General features: G+C 40.4%; 1 protein-coding gene across 1 annotated transcript in view; it reads left to right on the forward strand.

Annotated features, from left to right (window-relative positions):
- The window catches only part of LOC146675123 (glucosidase 2 subunit beta-like), a 191,053-nt gene that overhangs the window by 73,267 nt on the left and 97,245 nt on the right, over positions 1-20,541 (forward strand). The window contains exon 10 of the mRNA XM_085400177.1: positions 9,265-9,334. Coding sequence (XP_085256303.1) covers positions 9,265-9,334 — 70 coding nt within the window. The remainder of the gene's footprint in view (positions 1-9,264; positions 9,335-20,541) is intronic.

The following is a 20,541-nucleotide window of genomic DNA, read 5'->3' on the forward strand; positions in this document are numbered from 1 at the left end:
TGGTGGTAACTGCAGTTCGATATCACTGATTTGACTGGCAGTAAATGTACAGTTTTTGAGTTGAAATATTTAAAAGCAATAAATCCTCAGTATGTAATTTACCCATAATAGACTAACAGTGCTTGTTTTCCCAGTGTGCCACATCTATCAAACATCACAATGCAAATAAAGAAAAAGAAGAATCAGTAGCAAAAGCTTTGGATATATAAAGATTACAGCAGAATTAGAAGACTATGTCGGGGACTGGGAGCTCAGGCTGTGGAGACTGATGTGCTGTTAAGGGTACATTTGTGTGAACATTTAATGGACCCCCTGCTGGTGTCCCCGTCGCACCCCATGTAAAAAAGCCTGAGCAAGCTTGACATCAAAAGCATTTGGGGGACTCTCCATCTATCTATAGTAGCACATTTTCCTCATCTCCCCGCCACCCCCTCCCCTCGCCACTCCTTTTTAAGCAAAAACAACTTTGGTGAATATTTCATGGGGTATATTGCCTCAGTTTCACAAGGAGAGTGGCACGCGATGACGACTGACAAGCCCCGCACGCCGGCGTCCGCTAGGAGACAGCCTTTCTTTTCGGTCTGCCTCCTCGACACTCCTACTTCTTCTTTTTTTCCTGCCTCACGTTTTCCTTCTGTCAGAGATACAACAGTTCTTTCAGCTGAGAGTCTGGCTCCTGATCATTTAGCTGTTTCTTTAAAATTTAGCATGACTACAGAACTTCTGCTGATCCATCTGACACTGTTAGCTAAAATGCCAACATATGGATAAAAATCTGTTTTTTTTTCCCTTCCCACAGGCTGAATCATTTATAGCACTAAATGATACGATTACCCGCCTTAAAGATTATAGAGAAACTTAACTGCTTCTTTCAGCAACTTACACATTTACATAAATGGCTACGTCATCAACCTTCACAGCCCCGTTTCTCCCTTCTGATTTCGAAAAAGCCGCACCGTTCTGTGAAATCTGAAACCATTAAATGATGCCTCTAGATTATCACATATATTGTTTCTTTTGGCTCTTACAAACTCCAGCACCAAGCTCTCAAAACCATATTTCTCAAGCTTCGCTGATCGCCGTTACCGTCATTGGAAGACACACTTCATTTCCCTTCCCAACTTTCATTTTCGTGGAGGGATGAGGAAAAAGGCCGCCTTTCTAACGCCGCTTAGACAGTATGCACACTTTTCTCCGCTCCCAGCTCTCTGATTTAATAAACACCGTGCTTGTGCTTGACTTACAGTAGCTTTCCGCCTTGCCCCGCTCAGCGTGATGAGCAGCTGAATGGTGTCACAGTTAAAAGGGGTGGCTCTGTTGCTCTGTTGTGACAACATTCGTTTGATGTTGAAGTGGTAGTTCTTGGCTGCCATGTTCTCCCCTTCTGCTCTTTTACTTTCTTGTTCCTGTTCTGTCTGGATCTCATCGCTGTCACGCTTTTGAGGAGCCAACTGGCATGACCTGAAAGTGCGAGTGCGTCGCACAAGCTGCTGTTTTTCTCAGCGCTGATAGCCATCACCTTCTGATATATACGTGCAGAGAAATGCGGGTTTAACTAACCTTAATAGTCTGTGTTATCTCACCTGGAGTCTCTGGATTCTGCACCGCGTTTTTCTTTTTAATAGTTCATCGCAGTAGCTTGTACACTGTATGCCGACACTATGTGCCACTTCCCAGAAGGCATGACTCACACAGTAAAAGGTGCAAAATGCACATCTGGAATCGTAATATTTCTCTCTGTCAAAGATAATTTCATCTCATGCAAAAACACAACTTAACGTGTGATAATAAGAACGTTCTCTCCCAGTGAAAGAAGATTTTGTTAGCAAGTGCCATTAAAATTAATCAAAAGATTGGCTTGTTAAAAAACCACCGTGACTCATTCTGTCACTATTCTCGCTGCGAGCTCGAGATACAGAAGAGCGAAAGCGCCAGCAGACACGTATGGGATCGGAAAAAGAAAACCACTTAGGGCGTCTGTGTCCTTTGTTTGAGCAGCGTCGCAGGGAGGGGTGGTGCGAGGAAGAGTGGAGAAGGCAACCGGGGGGAAGAAGGGAAAAGAGAAGAAGTTTTTTCACATCTGCCCAGCCTGAGGCCCAAAATATGTGGCACTTTCCTCGTCACCGCGTCACCAGCCATCCGTTCTCGCCTGTCATTATTTTACCTCTCGCAGAGGACACACGCTGTCTCTCAGACACACATATGGACTCTTCCACCAGCACACACTGCCTGTGCTGCCTTGATCTACTCTTAAATTCTGCCAGCATCAGATCCTAAAATGTGGCCAAGTTAAACAGAATGAACGGAAAGACAGAGCACTTTAATATTTTTGGTGCGGGTAAAGAAGTTCAGTCATCATTAAACTGTAGAATCTAGACCAGACTTTTCATGTTTGATAACGGTCAGTGGCAATTCCTACTGACAGGAAATGACATGTTTTGAACTTTAATGCACTGATCTAAGCAGGTTGACCTGGGCCATCTAAAACTTGGTCAGGAAAGCTATAAGGAGGTTGGATTACTTATTCTTGAAAACAGTGAGTTTGCATCAAATAGCATGATTTCGATATTTTACCATAAAGCACAAAATTGCTGTAACTTTCAACAAATTTCACCTTTGCCTTACCTGAACACACCTATACACCAGTAGCCAGCAATAGTTAGACTACCACAAAGCTGACAGGAGGCCTTTTATACTTTGATGAACCTCTCTTTATAGGTTCCATTCAATTCAATTCTATTATATTTATGTAGCGCCAAATCACAGCATCTTAGGGTGCTTCATATTGTAAAGACACTACAGTACAGTTAAAACACCAACAATCAGACAACCCCCATGAGCAAGCGCTTGGTGACAGTGGGAAGGACAAACTCCCCTTTAACAGGAAGCAACCTCCGGCAGAACCAGCCATAGGTATAGGCAGCCATCTGCTTTGACTGGTATAAACAAAAAGCTTGCCAAAAGGTGGTGATGAAGAAACAATCAGTGCATCATGGGAAGCCCCCAGCAGCCTAGACCCATTGCAGCATAACTAAAGGCAGATACGGGATCACGTGATCCAACCCTAACTAGATGCTTTATCATAAAGAAGAGTCTTAAGCCTAACCTTGAAAGTAGAGAGGTTTACCACATCCACCTCAAAAGTGATTTAAATGAACTTCAGACCTTGACGATGCTTCTCTGTGAAAGTTGTGAATTTTCATTTCCACCTGGTGGAATGATGAATCACCATGAAAGAGGAAGTTATTGCTGAGGGGCCAAGAAAGCTTGAGAAGTTATGAAACTTGACACACACATCCGACGTGATGAAGACTTTCATATCTTATGGGTCGTGCTAGTGGATTTGGCAAATTGGTGCCACCCACAAAATTTCAGTAGCATCCCTGGTGCTGCGTTTAATCTAATCGTCAAATATTTGATCAAACTCAGCGCCACATAATGTCAACAGGGAATCAGCATCATTTAGGTTATAAACTGTGTATAAAATTAGCATTTTTGTTCCATGTATAATTTACAGCAACAGGACATCTGGTTACTGAGGGTTATGGTATGACACCTAGTGGGCACCGAAGTCATAAGGCAGCAGACTGAACAATAGTGTGAATCACGTGATTTCAGCAAATGTCACGATTGCAGCTTTTGCATTGAGTTCACTGTGCATAACTTGTTGGGTCAAAGTAAATGAAACGTGCTGATTTGATCTTCAGCTTTAAATGTGATACACAAATGTTTTCCATAGTAATTACAGAAACCAAACTAAATTCAGCGGGCATGATCTGCGAATTGTCATCTCAACAAATCTCCAGGCTTCTAGAGTCGCCTTTGCAAAGGATCTTTGCTGTATATCCTCATCCTTAGAGAAGAGGTTGCATTGGTTGTCATAGCCCAACCAGCAGAAATTTGGATTTGTTTTAAGACTGAAGCTACTTTCTCTAAGATTTGATTGCGCTTTTGATTTGACAAATCAGAAAATGCTCTATTTAGCAATCCATCTTCTTAGCTCATCTCACTGATGGACCACTGAGCTCGTACCATGGCTCATACCACCCACAATTCACAAGTCACTACTCTTAGCACAGTTTAGTCAGCTAATGGATCTTCACCCAAACTGTGCTCAAGATTAAGATTGTTTCTTTTTATGCTTCACACAGGACGGTAATCTGTAAACTGTGATGTGCTGTGAGCCGACGTTCTTATTTTCTTCTTATGGTCCTTCTTTGTAAGACAACACATGAAAAACAACCGATTTTACCAGTAGAGTGCAATGACTTGAGTTCGGTTGGTCGGATGGTAAAATGGGTTTGCTGACTCTAAGTCGTGACAACGTCGATCCACCTTTACTCCACACTGCTGATTCTACAAATGCCGCAGTCATGTTCACTTTGTGTTATCAACAGTGTCAAGAGGCAGAGGAGCTGTGCAAACACTGAGCCGTTGCCCCTCGGTTCCTGTGCAAAGATACACGTCGTGTCATAAACACTGCTGTCTCCACATTAATCCTAAACATGACTTCGGTACAGATGAAGCTGGTGTATTAAATTTCTCTAACAGCTTCCCTTTAAATCAACAGAAAGCTGTTGGGCTTTTATACTCGGTGAGTTGCGGCTTCACAGTCTGTGCAGTCTGTTATATTGGGCTTTGTGGCTATAACATATCCATCAAAACTTGGACCGAGGTGAAACTTTGACAATCTATCCATCAGCCACTCTGCTTCTCAGCCAGACAGTCAATGACCAGCTGTAAATGATCCTGTAAGCCACTGGCTGTTAAAACGCTCTCACTGCTACATTTTACAAGAAATGTATACCCGGTAGGAAACAGAAGGAAGAATATTAAGCATTGAACCAATGCTGAGAGATGGGCAATCCCACAGATGTGCACCGAGCACAAACACACACACGGTGAAGTCAAATAGACACAAAAGCATGTGAGAAAAAAAATCTTTATAATATGATACACTCACAGCACACGAATGCTGCTGTGGGAATTCAGTGTAACACACACATAGAGGGAGGCTCTGTCTCTCCTAGTTGGCTGTCATGAATATAGGTCTGCCAAACTGAGCAACAACAACAACCAAAAAAAAAAGAAAAGAAAAGAAAAAACAGTGGAAGTATTACATAAGTTAGGATTCTCTGTGATTTGAACCTAACTCAGCGGTGCTGAGGCGGCTGTTTAAATTGCATCAGTTCCTCTGATGTAAATGTGTATAGCCTTCAACTCCCTCAGAGCTTTTAGTCATTTATTTTGATTAGGGCTGTATTTATAAGATAAGTCTCTTAAGTAAGTCGCCTGGGATAACGGGTTGGCGAGGATGGTGGTGGGGGAACAAAATGAAGTCTGTTTGATGATTATAAATTCCGAAATATCTGCTTGTCAATTAATTAGCTGCTTCCTGGGTATGTGTGCCCCTCTTTTCATTTACTGGGCCCAGCTCTCCATGGACAAATACCCGCGATGCACCCATTGTATGTCTAAGCAGTTACACGCATCTCCAGCAGCTGGGGAGCGGAGAATAAAGATCCTTCAAAGGCAGACAGTTTTCAAGAGCAAGCCTCTGTTTTCTTGTGCCGGCTGATTTCTGAGAGCAGCGTATTTGGCTGCTTGAAGGCTTTACTCTGCCAGTGTCTCACTCTCAGACACAAACAACTGGAGAATGATGTGGATGTGAAGAGATAGGTAGAATGAGAAGACTGCACTTGAAGTGAAGCTTCCATCATTTCTGCCTGTGGTAATACCACATTACGTGCAGGAAACTTGTCTTGTTGAGGTCTTTGTGGTTAGGCGAACCTTGACCATTGTCACGAAGATACTGTATCTATTTATAACTCCGCAATACTAGCTGGATTTTTAAATGAATGGAAAAGGATAAAGGATTGAAATATATTTTATATATTCAATAAAAATAAAGCATACATGGATATATTCACTGGTCATCTAGACCAAGTTACTGACTAGCACAGTATGTTATGTCATTTACATTGCATACTGCATATTAGCAAGCTAGCATAAATTATTTTTGTCCCCACATAATATTTAATTGTAGTAACTAGCCAACATGTTTGGTATTGCGATTCTAAAATTTAAGCTCTCCTCACTTTTTGTATACTGAACCATTTTAAGAAATTAAATTCCAATTTATTTAGATAACACATTAAGGCATTAAGACCCTACAATAATACAGAGAAAACTGAAACAGTCAGACGACCCATATGAGCAAGGATTTGGTGACAGTAGGAAGGAAAAACTTCCTTTCAACAGGAAGAAACCTCCGGCAGAACCAGGCTCTGGGAGGGGCAGACATCTGCTGAGACAGGTTAGTGGTGAGGGGAGGGAGACAGGACAAAAGACACGCTGTGGGAGAGACCAAGAGATTAATAATAATTCATAATTAAATGCAGAGTGATGCATAAACACACAGGGAGTGAAAAAAGGTGAACGAAGAAGAATTAATCATTTAAAGCAGCTATTTTGTGTTTTCAACTGTTACTCTTTAGAAATTGCATTTGTATGCAACTAAAAACAACATAATAGTGCTTGAATTATGTTTCCTGTTAGCATAATGAGAAAACTTTAATGAGTAATCTGTTTAGTGAGCTGTAAATGTGTTGATAATAAATGCATCAGCTCCTGTGTCCTTGAAACACCGATGCACTTCATTGGGATTTGTAGATTGGGGATTTTTAGCACATCCAGTCAAATGACTGGTCCATCCATCGACCTGTCCGTCCAAAGTTCACAGTTATTGGTCAGACTTTAATCAAACATGTGCACAATGGTTACCTAATGGATGTTCAAAGTGTCTCTCAACATCAGTGTTGCGTTTGTCATTTCATGGTGAGTTGGGTGAGCTGCTACTTGGCTGACCTTGTGTTTTTTGTTTTTTTTTTATCATTTCAGCTTTGTTTTTTGTATTTTTCCTTTTGTACTGGCATTTGTATGTTCACAGTTTGACAGCTCAGAGGCTTAAAAAAAGTAGGAAATGTTTGACCAGAACTGCAGTTTATCAAAAAGGTACTAGAGGCTGACTCTGAAAATGCACGATAAAATACCCAAAATATAGCATGGTAGAATAAATGGTTTTAATCCATCTGTTTTCAGGTTTGTTGACTGCTTATTAAGTTTAGCGTCAGGGAATGGGTCCATATTGCCCATAGATGCTAATGCAGAAGTCCCTCCCTGAATTCTGTCTAAAGGCCACCAGATGGTGATAGCTGTGGTTACAAAAATACTTCCGGTCCTATAGAAGTCGATGGTGAAACTGCTTTCTGAGTTGACACAAACCTGCTGAGTTTATGAAATTGGTCGATCATGTCAGGTCATTTAATCGAAAAGTTGTTTGAAGGATTGATTGAATGAAGGATTATCTGTGGTGTGAAACGGCACACTCATTAGCTAACGAGTTGTCATCATAGTTGACATCATAGCACAATCAGCAGTTAGCCTAATATGCATGTGCTTGGACTGGACTGTGGGGGCGGGGCTTTAGCTATGCCAGACTAAACCTGTGCAGGGGAGAACATGCAAACTCCATGCAGAAAGGCCCTGCCAGTCAGAAGGTTCAAACCCAGAACCTGCTAGCGACAGTGAAGCTACAGTGCTAATTGTGCTAACACAGTGCTAACTGTGCTAACACATTGCTAACCAGTGCAGGTGTTGCTCATTGACGTTTGTGTCTATAGTGTCTATTGTATTTTTTTTTCCTTTTTTAATAAATGTCCTGTTTGGAACATTCTTTAAATGCAAGTGAAAGGCTGCTGGTTCAATTCCAAACCTTCTTTTGGGAAGGGTGTCTGTGTAAAAGTCTGCTAAATCAAACATGTGGAGCTATCTGCTGCGGTAACAAAGGAGTAGCTGAAATGCAATAAGCAGGGATCTATGTCTTAAGCCTTACCTTGTTAACCAAGGTCACAAGCATTAGCAAATAATTTAGCACTCCAGCATATTCTCTGAATATGGTCACTTTTGGCTCTAACAAAAAAAAAGATGGCAGTGGGATGAAAGCTGTTATCAAGGCTTCAAAATACAGGTTCCTGCGTCTGTCGATCCTGCTTTATGCTATCCCTGCTGATTTCTAACACATAAAATAGCATAATTTCAATCGAATAGGTTCAGTACAAATTCCCTGGCAGATTTGAAGATTTCAGAACCTGAGCTCACAAAGCTTCATGGGAGTAACGTTGTGTGTTGTTTCTTTAAAATGCTTGTCAAACAGAGTTACTCGGTGACATGTTCTCTTAAGGTTTTTTTCTTTTTTCCCTTTCTTGCATGACAATTTTCACATTTGTATTCAGTCCAATCTGTCAAAAATATTCGGAACTGCAAACACTGCATGCGATGTCACCGTGATCTTAAGCAGGTTTTTGTTCTCCTCAGAGGTGGTGAGTCACACTGCATTTGGCAACGCCTCTCACTCGCACAGTTGAGTTTACAGTCTGGTTTCCAGTGAAGGAAAAAAATGTGACAGCATGCAGCATGCGACAAGTCATCAAATCAGACCTATATTTCCTCCATCCCATATGTGGGAATCTTGTCATATTTAGTCCTCCTCAACATCATGATAGCTCCAGAAAGAGTGCGTGTTTTGCAAAATGTTCTTTTTAATACAGAATGCCTACAAGCATCAACAACAGAATACAGCTCGACTGAAATAATCCACGTTTCCTAACCTCAGGTAGATTCCCAGCTACAGATAAACATAAATATTTTGAGATTTCAAATTTTTCATATGTTTTGCTGCCACAGCTTAATACTCCAAAAATATTTATTCTGGGAGGGATTAGGCGATTACTGTATCTAAACCTACCTTGCGTGAGGTGAGGCTCCTCGACGCGGTTTGAATCTTTAGAAATGAACGTGGCATCTTTTAAAAGAAAATTAAAGACCCAAAATAGTTTTGGCTTTTTCCTGTTTTTCCCCTGCGATCTGAAAGCGAACACTTGCATCCAGACATGTTGTCTTTCATCATTAAACTGTCTTGCAGAGGCTCCCGGGAGCCTCTTTGAGCACAGAGAGGAACCATGTATTTTAAAACAAGTGTCTCCTCTCTCTGGTGGGAGGTGTATATTAGAGTCATGGACCTGAGTTGAAATGATCTTAAAAAAGAAAAAAAAAATAGCTTCTCATGTCTTACACACGCACACATCCACGGGCGCCTTTGTTGTCGCTTTATACATTAACGCAGGTGATACCCAAGGTCTCACAAGTGTGCAGATCTTTGACCTTGTTTTCTCTCCCCTCTCTGCTTCCATTATGTGCTTGTAGATCAAAGACACGCAGGGTGCTCCAGGCAGTCTTTCCAGTGAAGATCCTCACTTAAAGGCAGCTGACAGAGGTGAGTTATTAAACCTTACCACTGCTCTAGTGACCTCGCCCCTTCCCCTCACAATTTAAAACCCCTCTTTTAAAGATTCACCACAAAGTAGCCACAAGATAATGTTCGTAGCAAGCCTCTCAGTGCTGCACATGCTTATGAGTTGATTTCTCAGAATACATTAATCTCTTTTTCTGTTAGATTTTTACCCTCCACACAAGAGCTGACAGGTTTGTTGGCCTATTTTAATTAATGCGATACTATTTTAACAATGGATCCACAATGGATCAACTACAGGGTGTGTGTAATTGCATTGTGTTTAGAGGATTTGCACAGCTTCCCTGAAATTAAGGTGCAATCACAGATACTTGTTCATGGTAAAAAGGGCTCGACTAACGGAGAGGAGACACTTTTCAGACGACTGGATCACTTACAAATAAGTCAAATTAAAATTGACCTGAATAAGCATTCATTTAACCCTAGAACACTATCGCTATAAATCGTAACACCATTACTAACGCCAGGTGGTTTTTACCCAATATAATATACCCAAAAAGTACTTGGCATCAAAATATATCAAAATCTGACAACACATGACAAATTGGAGTGGTCTTCTTTTATTTTCAACTGTGCCATGTCTAACAAAATGAAGAAGAAGTGTCATGGGGGGGGGCCTAAAAAATGCTCAAAAATTTCTGAAAAATTAGGAATTTGACAATAAAAAAAAATCCTAAACAAAAAAATAATGACACTGGAAAGTTGGTCTTTGGTCCACCCATTCCTGGGACATTTGAGCACAGTCTCGACACACGAACAGCTGCAGGAGAATGACCAGTCATGAGGAAATGACCGGTTGACTAAAATATTTTTTTCATCATATGAATTCCCCTGGAAATCACCACTTTGTGATATTTTGTCATAATCACTGCACTAAATAAGTATGACATGCAAATTCCAGGCCCACTCTTACTTACCTATTCCTTACATGCAGTAAATAGATGCAGGGTAGTAATGGCGTGGACACACTTCCTGTCCACTCCTGCAGGGCAGTCAGCGCACCTCCCTAAGGGGCTACTGCTTTCTGCTGCCACTGGTCTGGCCTCACCTGCAAGTGTGCCGCGGTAGGGATGTCAAGCACGCTACAGATCGGGACTTGAGATGCGGCAAGATCACCTGATTTTATACACTAACACTATCACTGGGTGAAATCCACCCAAAACCTACTTCATCCTCTATCACTATTGCCGGGTAAAAATCGCCCGAACACATGCCTGTAGGAGAAAGTGGGCTTTGGGTTAGGGAAACACCCACGCCTTCGAAGATGTCAAAGACAATGCTGAAGCTACACAAGGATCCATGACACAGACAAACAAAACATATTGAAAATCAAATATATTTGCTCGGGTGAAAATCACCCGATAGTGTCCTAGGGTTAAAAAAAATATTATTTTTTTCACTATATATTTTTGACTAAACATTAAAATAAATTGCCTAAACAATGAGATGAATAATACACATGTACTGTAGCCACATAAATAAACTAATTACGCTCAAATTTATGTCAAGTATATTAAAATGTGTTTCAACAGTGCATATAATAAAAGCCTGCACTTTGCACTTGTTTTTACAGCGTTACACACTTGTTAAAGTACATTTAAAAACTAAGCATTTAAAAAAGATCATGGTGTGCTCTGGAAAATTCATAATAACCACATTCTTCAAAGACAAAAATATTTATTTTTTCTGTTTGGTCTTGATTTTCTTGGAAGTCAAATGTGTGCTGCACGCGTTTCAGCAGCTTTAACCGAAATCGGTCCATGTCTGTAGCCGAAAACGTCACGATTGGTACGTTTTATAAATGTTAATAGAATCTGTGGCTGAAAAAATGAGGCCGATGTGGAAGTGCCAAAAATAAAAAAACAGGCACTTAAAGTCGGCTCCAAAAATGAGTCAACTCCCACTCTTGACGCTCTTGTTAAAATTGCCGACTTCAGAGCAGAAGTCAGGATGTTTGTGCCCTGGTAGAAAAAAAGGGTTGCGCTGTCTGTATCTAATTGTCAACTTCATAACAGCTCGATAGGAGCACACAAACCTTCGACAGGATTTTAATCAGACAAAACACAAAAACGCGGGATCACCAATCGCAAACTTCCACCAGGGGTGAGAGTGTAACATTACAGCAGTGATGCACAGCCAATTAAAATCCTTCTAAAGCTGAACCAGGTGTGGGAGTCCAAATAGCGTCAGAACTAAGCCCCCAATATTTATCAGTTTTATGTCAAACACTGCAAACAGCGAGGAGCACACAACAGCAGCGATCGCAGACAATACAAATGCACCTCACAAGACAAACAAGGCCTTCATTTACATCAGGGTATTTAGTGGACTGTAAGCAGTAACTCCACAAAGCTTCATATATGGAGAATAACACGTCTGTCACATCTTTGTATACAAAGAAGGAAGTGATCAGTTTCAGAGGCTTGTAGTATAGATGAGTTACTAATAAGGAAGCCCAGATAATGTCTGGTAATGATGTAGTTAATATTGCCTGTGTCTATGACATAATTGCGCTTTGCTAACCCATCCTGCAAACATCTTTTTGCTCTACCAATTTAAAATAAACTTGTGGTTAATTCTACTAACACCCTCCACAGGAGAGAAATTTCAGTTTAAATGTAATTAATATCTTCACACTAATTAGCAGGTATCTGTGTCTGTGTGGTGCATCTTGTTAATAAAGCTAAGAGGCGTTATGTGATAACAGCATGGACTCCAATATGGTTTAAAAAAACAATCATAGCATAGGTCTGAGTGTCTTACACAGCGCCCCCAACAGGACAGATAAATAAGTGACAGCAATGTGGGTCCTGCCATCATTTATATACAGTATAGAATATGCATTTATATATTATGTTACTGTATGTAACATATTTATTTTATTTAAATAAAAAATCCAGGTTACCTTTAACAATATCTGTGTTACAATTTAATTATTTCAGTGGTTATTTTGCACTTTATCTAAAATCTTTGCACTGTTAGCTGTGCTGTGGACTCTTTTCAAACACATCACATATTGTTGAGGCAAATCTAGCTATCCAGAACGCCTTATTGCCTGAACAGGGGTATTATGGCACACCCAGAAGCTATTTTCTGAAAATAACAAACAGGTAATCCATGCATGCAAGAGCTTTGTTTACTATACCTCTTGCAACTATTACTTTGACCACAGTTTCAAACCAATCTAAGAGAGAATCTAGTGCATCTAGTCTATCCTCCCCCCCTTTACACTGCCAGTATATTATCCTGCTCCAGCTGCAGAGAAGAGACAGGCCAGAATATTTATGGCCAGTATAAAAATTGTGTGCATTCCCAGTCACCTACACCCCGTGATTTACAGTGCATTTGACAAACACACTGAATAAAAGAAAAAAGGGGGAAGAAAAGGAGTGTTCAATTTGTATAGGAGTTTAGAGCGTGTCTGTTGTGCATGCTCCCGACGGATTCTGCTGTTAGTACGTGTGTGTGCGCATGTGTCGTACCGGCTACGCACGACACATCTCCCGCTGCGTGAGAACATGTCGATCTGTCTGCCCGCGTTCCTGCGCGTGTATCTGTATGCCTGTGTGTATCCTTAATGTGTGTGTGTGTGCGCGCACGTACAAGAGCGAGCACCGAATCCGCCTGCTCTGAAACACCAGCAACAGATAACAGATGGTCCCCCTGCATTAGAAGTGTTTTATTTCCCTGCGGAAGCCAGATATGTCAAAAATAAGCATGTGCAACATTAGTCATTTGGAATATTCATGCCCCTGCCGTCCGATGGTTTCCTTTTCACAGCCAAAATACCACCAGCCCAATTCTCCCAAGGAAGTGAGAGGAATTAGGGGGAGAAATAAAAAAGCAGCCATCAGCTGAACCGATTGAGGTGGGTGTTGGACCTACATGTGGTTTAATGGAAGGTTTCTTTTTTTTCTTCCCTCGTGGTCGCTTCTTCAGCATGCCAGGGCTGTAATTAAAAAGGGGTTACAGTCTGTAGATGTGTTCATATGAAGAACCTCATTCACCCAGGCCCATTAGACACAGTTTTGTGAATATGCACACATGTCCATATGCTGGTCTGGCTGCACACACACACACGCACGCACGCACGCACGCACGCACGCACGCACGCACGCACGCACACACACACACACACACACACAAAATAGTGATTTGCTCCCACATTAAACAGCCTAATCCAGCGGATTAGACTTCTTTTGCATTCCTTCGTTGCCTTCCTTCACGGACTCGTCTTTGGGAGTCGCCTCCTCTCCACTACTGTCCTTATCTTCCCATTTCTCTTCTCCACCTCCATCTCCAACTGTAGCTTCAGCCTCTTTAATCTCCACCTCCTCTCCTCCCTGGCTTTCTAGCCCCATCTCACACAACTAAGCGTGGCTCCCATCCTTCTCCTTGGTGGCAGACATGGGCATGAATCATTATCAGCCCTGATTAACCATACACGTAGTTGGCAGTCTGGGCCCCACCGGGGGCCAATGGCATGATTTTCCTTCCGCCGAAAACATGAATTTTGAGCAGCACTTTCTTACTCGCCACGGTCCCTCATGATCAGGGTTAATTCGTGGCAGCATGCGTGAATGGCGTAGAGAGGAGGCAGAAGAGAAGGAGGAGGAAAAGCTACCAAACAGTAGTGCACCGCTTATCTCTGAAATGAAATATAATTTATTCAGGAATATGCAAATCCAACAATCACTCTGCCTTGTTTACCGAAGGGACCTGCTGATTCAGAGTCTGAAAGAGAGCGAGAGAAACAATCCGAACCACAGACGCCAACATACAGTGGATGCACAAAGGCAGCCAACAGCCAGTCATTTTACCGGTTTTCTTTAGATTTAGAAAATTAGGGATGTCGGGCGATTTCTTGGTTCTTTCATAGCTGCTAAAACCATTAAATGTGTTCTGGTGAGGCTGGCTTGTTTACAGAGGAACTGAATATGTGCATTCTGCTCTGTGACATATACAGCATGAACTCAAAATACCCAGGTTACCATCATTTCCCAAGTTTTATTAGGAAATACATACAGTTTTAGTGTTGTTCTGTATCTATAGGCGAGAATACTGGGAACTATAAGCTGGCATATGGTCACATATAACCTTGATTACTTTTTGATTTGAGGTACGTCAAGATTTTTACAATTTTTTACAGTTCTACTGTTTTAGATATTTACAGTGCTTAACAAATCCATTAGATCACCACCCAATGTAAGCTTTGAGCCACCGTTGACCTAAATTAGAAATGACTAATATCTGTTTCTGTAACGGTTAACCCACCAGTATGTCCACGCTCTTTAATCAAAATGATAGTTTTATTGCTAAAATATTGTTACTGTTGTTAACTTATAGAAAAGGAGAAAAAAATGTTTTATTATTTTATTATTATTATTATGATGTCAAATCACAGTTATTTGCTTGAATTTCTAAATTTGTTTTGGTGGTTGAACATTATACTTGATTAATTTCTTAATTTTAGTGAGCGACCGATGATTTGGTCATAAATTCTTGAATTCAGTCATTTTAAATTTTAAACCTTTTTTGACTTTTATCACAGGTGTATTAATACATTCATTAAGTGCTTTTCTCCAAACCAGGCCATTATTCACCATTTCTACCCGGGACAAAAACCCTCCACAAATCACTGATCTCTGTGAACGATGTTACAAAAATGTACTTTTGCCTAATTAAAGCTGAATATGAGAATAACTAAAGGCTATAAATCTATGAGTCAGTCATGTTTTTAAACCTGTTTTACAAATTCCTCCAAATCTACCAAATTCATTGCAACAGAACAGGAGAAAAACAAATCCAGCATCTGTTTTGAGCCGTAGTAATAGTAGGTGGCCTCTTCTGTGAGTGTGCTATGCTTGACAACCTTCCAGAAAATGGCACCAGATTTGTTTTTTTACAATAAATACCACAACCGGGGGCTTTAGGGGGACTGAGCTTAAACAGGTGAGATATTTGGCTATTTTTATCAAGAAGAAACTTTTTAATAAAGTATATTCAAGAAAGTCAAAGGAGCTTGCAAAGAAAAGCGCCTGGACTTCTTTAAGTTACTTGAAGACGTTTCACCTCTCATCCGAGAAGCTTCTTCAGTTCTAAGGTCAAATGGTGGAGAGTCCCAGATATAAACCTAGTGGGACCTATCTGGGACTCTCCACCATTTGACCTTAGAACTGAAGAAGCTTCTCGGATGAGAGGTGAAACGTCTTCAAGTAACTTAAAGAAGTCCAGGCGCTTTTCTTTGCAAGCTCCTTTGACTACGATGACCTGGATGACTGAGAACCTTCACAGATATATTCAAGAAAATTTTATTGCTTTGTCATTTGTGGCCAAACCTCAAATATTTGTCCTGGCTCTACTATTAGAGCACAGATGTATTACAATAATACCGATAGTTAAACTAATGCCCGTTGGATGGTAAACTATGCGTCATTTAGACGCTTTCACAACCTACTCAGGGGATTTAATTAGCATCTTACATTTGCTTTTGCAATGCGCCGCCATTGTTTTCATTATGTTCTCGGTTACAGCCATGTCTCCTATCACTGAGACGTATTTATCCATTTAATTTTCTGTTCTTAGGGGATTTGTTTGTTTTATGTAATTCATTGGTAGGACATCACATGTTTAGCATAGTAACAAGGTGCGGACGTATTCCAGGGGGTTTCAAACTGAGAGCGTTCGATAAGTAGGTTATATGCTGTGTTGCTATATTAATATAACAAAGTAAGGAAGTAGACGGTCTGTCTAAACACCGGCGTAGAATAGAAAAGTAGAATGGGTTGTTTTTTGAATCTGTTCATTTATAATGGGAATACTGCGTGAGCGCTTTTTTTTGATCTGACGCTAAGATGGGAAGCAGTTAGATCTTAAAACAATTAATTTTTTTATTGGTAACTAAGCAGTACACTGTCTAATGTGTCACATGCAATTTGGCTCTTCATCATCGCTGGATTGTAGAAATGGGTGCGAGTCGCAGCCATTTCCTCCCTCCCTGCTGAGAGTCCAATTAGCATGGTTGTATTGATTTTTCTGCACTGCATTTCATGTACTTTTCCACGTAGGTCCCTACAGCTAGTATGAATGTATGGGAGACAACAATTATCCCCTATAACAGAATCTCTGAGGCCACAGAAAAGGGAGCAGAGCTCAGAAAATTGATCTCTTCAGGCTTGCGGAGCTGTAAAGTGGATGAGCAGACAAAAGCCACCACAACTGGTGATATCTTAAAGCTACAGTATGCAAGTTTTTCTTGTCGAACTTTGTAGTTATATTTCCAGGTTGTTCTGACTTTGACGCTGAGAAATGAGACCTGTATCAGAGACAATGATTGTGCAAAAGCCTTTAACATTTTACATAAACCACAGGATGTTTCATGTTGTTTATGTCAGCGGTCCCCAACCTTTTTTGCGCCACGGACCGGTTTATGTCTGACAATATTTTCACGGACCGGCCTTTAAGGTGTCGCGGATAAATACAGCAAAATAAAACCAGTACCGGTACCAAAAAAAAAGAAGAAGAATTAATGATAAAAACCATTAAAAAATAACAATAAAAACCCTGAAAACCATTAATTTCACACCTGAGCCTGGTACCAAACGACTCATGGACTGGTGGCCTTGGGGGTTGGAGACCGCTGGTTTATGTAATCTAATGGACTGATGCTTATGTAGCACATCATTTATTGTATGCACACACTCACATGCCGATGGATCCACTGGGATCAGTTTTGGGACGCTTTGATTTGTTGACTAAACCTCTCTAATTGGTTGATGGCCCACCTGTTTTGTTTCAGCTCAGTGTGCGACTCCTCATGAAGTTTTGCTGCTGTTCTCTGCTCTCTGTTTCACCTCGTCTGTGTCTTTTGCTCTTCCTCTGCTCCAACGTGTTGACGGGAACTCATTAAGATACTCTAGCTGAAAGTTTCCCAACTAATCCAGAGCACCTTCTCTGGTACTTGACCTCTTGGTTTACAAATTAAGCAGTAAATGCACACATCGTAACAGTGTGGACAATCATATGTCTCCTTCCCCGTGGCTGCTAAACCTGTCAGTAAGAGAATGAGGGCTGCCGGCACGATCATAGATCTGTGCATAGGCATTATTTTTATGGGAATAGCACTAGTATAGAATTTAGAGACACAGATGAGAATTTAGGGGTTTAATCAATCCCAGAAGAAGAACTTTAGTCTTTTTAAGACATTTGCACTTCTGAGTCTTAGGGTATTAGATCAGATTGGCTACACCTTCAGGGATTTTTACACGTGTGCCTGTGAACTATGAAGAACTTGCTAAAAAAAGAGAGAGAGAAAAGACCGAGAAATATAATCAGGTGTTGAACAGAGAATCCAGAGGCTTATCTGCCTTCTCTTAAACTTAGATGAGCAGAAATCCTTGTGCGTATCTTCTACAAGTAATTCAGAAAATTGTGAGTGGGCAGTCCCCATGTGTATTCTTTATAATTTTCTGATTTATAAAAGAGTTTTTAGTTTCTTGCAATTTTTAAAGCTTCAACACAAAACCACAGACATGCTTTATTGATTTTTTTTTTCCAGCAAGAAGTGCTGTCTAGGCTTCTCAGGGATATCTTTAGAAGCAGCACTTTCCTCTTATATGCACAGTATATCATGGTTATGTAATGTGTAAAGAGATATCGCTGTGCAAATATGCATTTCACATACGTGTGTACACAGTTAGTGAGTGCCACACTGCTACTGTTGCCCATTTGCTTCATTTTTTGATAGAGGAAGTCCTGCGACACATTTTTATTGTCTGAGTTGTAAGCAAGCAGCTATACCTTCATATTTTACATGCTATTCATGTCCCTTCTTCATCCTGCAGTTTGAATGACTAAAAGATCGTTTCGTTGTTTCTCGGTTGTGTCATGTCAACAATGTGATATTAATCGGCTGAAGTTATACATCCACCACCGTGCTATTTTTGCCACACGCACACACTCGCACGTTGCCCGAGAGGTCAGCAGCATAACAGGGTTCTTACTAGGTCGAATTGCTCGGAGGCAGAAGTTAATTTCCAACTCAACAGAGATAAATGGCTTTGTTTTGACCTCCCTTGTTCGCTGGCACAACAAAGACTCTTTGCTATTCTGGGAGAAAAGTACTGTAAATACCTGTAATTTAAAAGTGGCAGTTCATTATTTGGAGTATGAAATGATTTGATTTGGTAGCAGCGATTACCTGGATTTGGTATTGTGTGTCTTTCTGCTAAGCTTAGATAAATTTATATATATTTTTGTTTGTCTGAAATCATTTTCTTCAGTTTTCGGTACAATTTTGAACGATCACGGAGCAACAGAAGAACAAAGGAAAAAAGCTTATTACTATTAACAGCATCGCAGTTCTGTTTGGGGACTGCAAGTGCCTAAGGAGGGTAGATAACTGAATATGCTAATGACAGCATGTTATAATAGAGCAGATAAATACATTGCTTGATCATTTTCTTATAATGTTGTGCTTTTTTTCCGGAAAGGCTCGTTAAGAAGATACTTTTAAGCAATATACATGCATTTCAGTTTAAATATTGTCATTACTGTAGATTATCAGATTGCATGCATCCATACTTACATTTGCTATTTTTAGTGCACTCGTTTCACTCTCAGGTACGGCTACATTGAGTGCTATGAGAGTACCTGGATGCAGGCAAAAAATTTGAGAGCTAAACACTTCTCTGTTCTGTTCACCGTGTTGTACATGCAGCAGAAAAAGCGGCACCATCAGACTATTTCATTTATCTAATTTCAGGACAATACGTCATCAGCACTAGCTAGCTAGCAGTAGCAGATTTGCAGTTGAAACCTCATATTGACTATGATGTAAAGTGATTCAGTGGTTATGCATTTAAGTTAATATGTTTGTTCCAAAGCACAACATGTTGCAAATGTTCGCAAATTGCAGTAGCCAGCAATACAAGCACACTCATTCATTATAAATGTCTCTTTTATTAAGTGCCCTAATCGCTGTGTTCAGTTTGAGACAGTGCTACCTTTCCAAACATATGCACTACCCAAGTAAGGTCACAGTGGACTAAATGAAAATGCACTAAAATAAGTAACCAAACTGAGACATACTTGCCATCGTTGCTTAGCTATTATTAGGCACTTCTATAAGGGAGGGGTTTACTGATAGATCAATTTAATAAAGTAGCGTAATTGAGATTTCAGATGCACGCAAACTCATGTCAAACCTTTGTGGACTCAATCTACTCCCTTCACTTTGATCTATTCAGTCAAGATTATCTCCCTCCAAAACGGTCTCGTCTCCCCGTGTGCAAGATATAATTGAGGTTGTTACATTGTTATATTGATTTGTTCAATTGAGATGGGTTCCCAGTATCTTTGTACGTGTGGTTTATATGAAATTGTAACATAATTTTTGGTTTTTCCTCGTTTCTGGCTGTCAGCATTTCTGCTCAACATTGTGTTGAAATATGTTTAGAAATCTGTCGAGGTCTGGTAATCTGGTAAGGTTTAGTTTAAGTTTATGTATATATATAAGATGTATTAGTCCACCACCAAATGTAAGGTTTATGCCACAGCTACCTTAAATTAGCAGTACTGGTAATTTAATTATGTATGTATTAGGGGTGCAACGATACACAAAATTCACGGTTCGGTTCGGTTCGGTTCGATACTTTGGTGTCACGGTTCGATATTTTTTCGATACAAAAAAAATGTTCATGCCTTTTTAATTTGTCACTTATTAAAATTATAAATATATATTTTAACTCAAAAGTACAGTTTTTAAATTTAACCCTAACCCTTGTGCGTGTTTTTTTATTTTGACAGCGAATGCGCACCTGCGGACCACTTATGTGCAGCCCTGGTTATTTAGCTCGTCATATTGCAGCAACAGAAATTCTTTTGTCCATGAAACCATAAAGCTGCACTTTCTTTTTGCCTTATAGTCTCATTTGTCATAACTTCTCCGTTTTGTGGTAAGCTTTTCTTTGGCTGTCACTTCTTCACCCTGACCTGTCTTATTTGGCTCAGCAGAACTGAAATGCTTTTACACACGCACTCACATAAGCTCAGCGATTCTCTGCGCGATCAACCTCTCACATGTTTAAGCTGCGGGAGATTTCACTTGTCATGTTTGCATAGTAAGCTAACGATTAATAAGACGATGTCAGAGGAATTGGTGCACAAATTAT

This window comes from Rhamphochromis longiceps, linkage group LG3, assembly GCF_057381845.1.
Source record: "Rhamphochromis longiceps isolate RC_006_pf linkage group LG3, R_longiceps_female_GT1.1, whole genome shotgun sequence".
NCBI classification, from domain to species: domain Eukaryota; kingdom Metazoa; phylum Chordata; class Actinopteri; order Cichliformes; family Cichlidae; genus Rhamphochromis; species Rhamphochromis longiceps.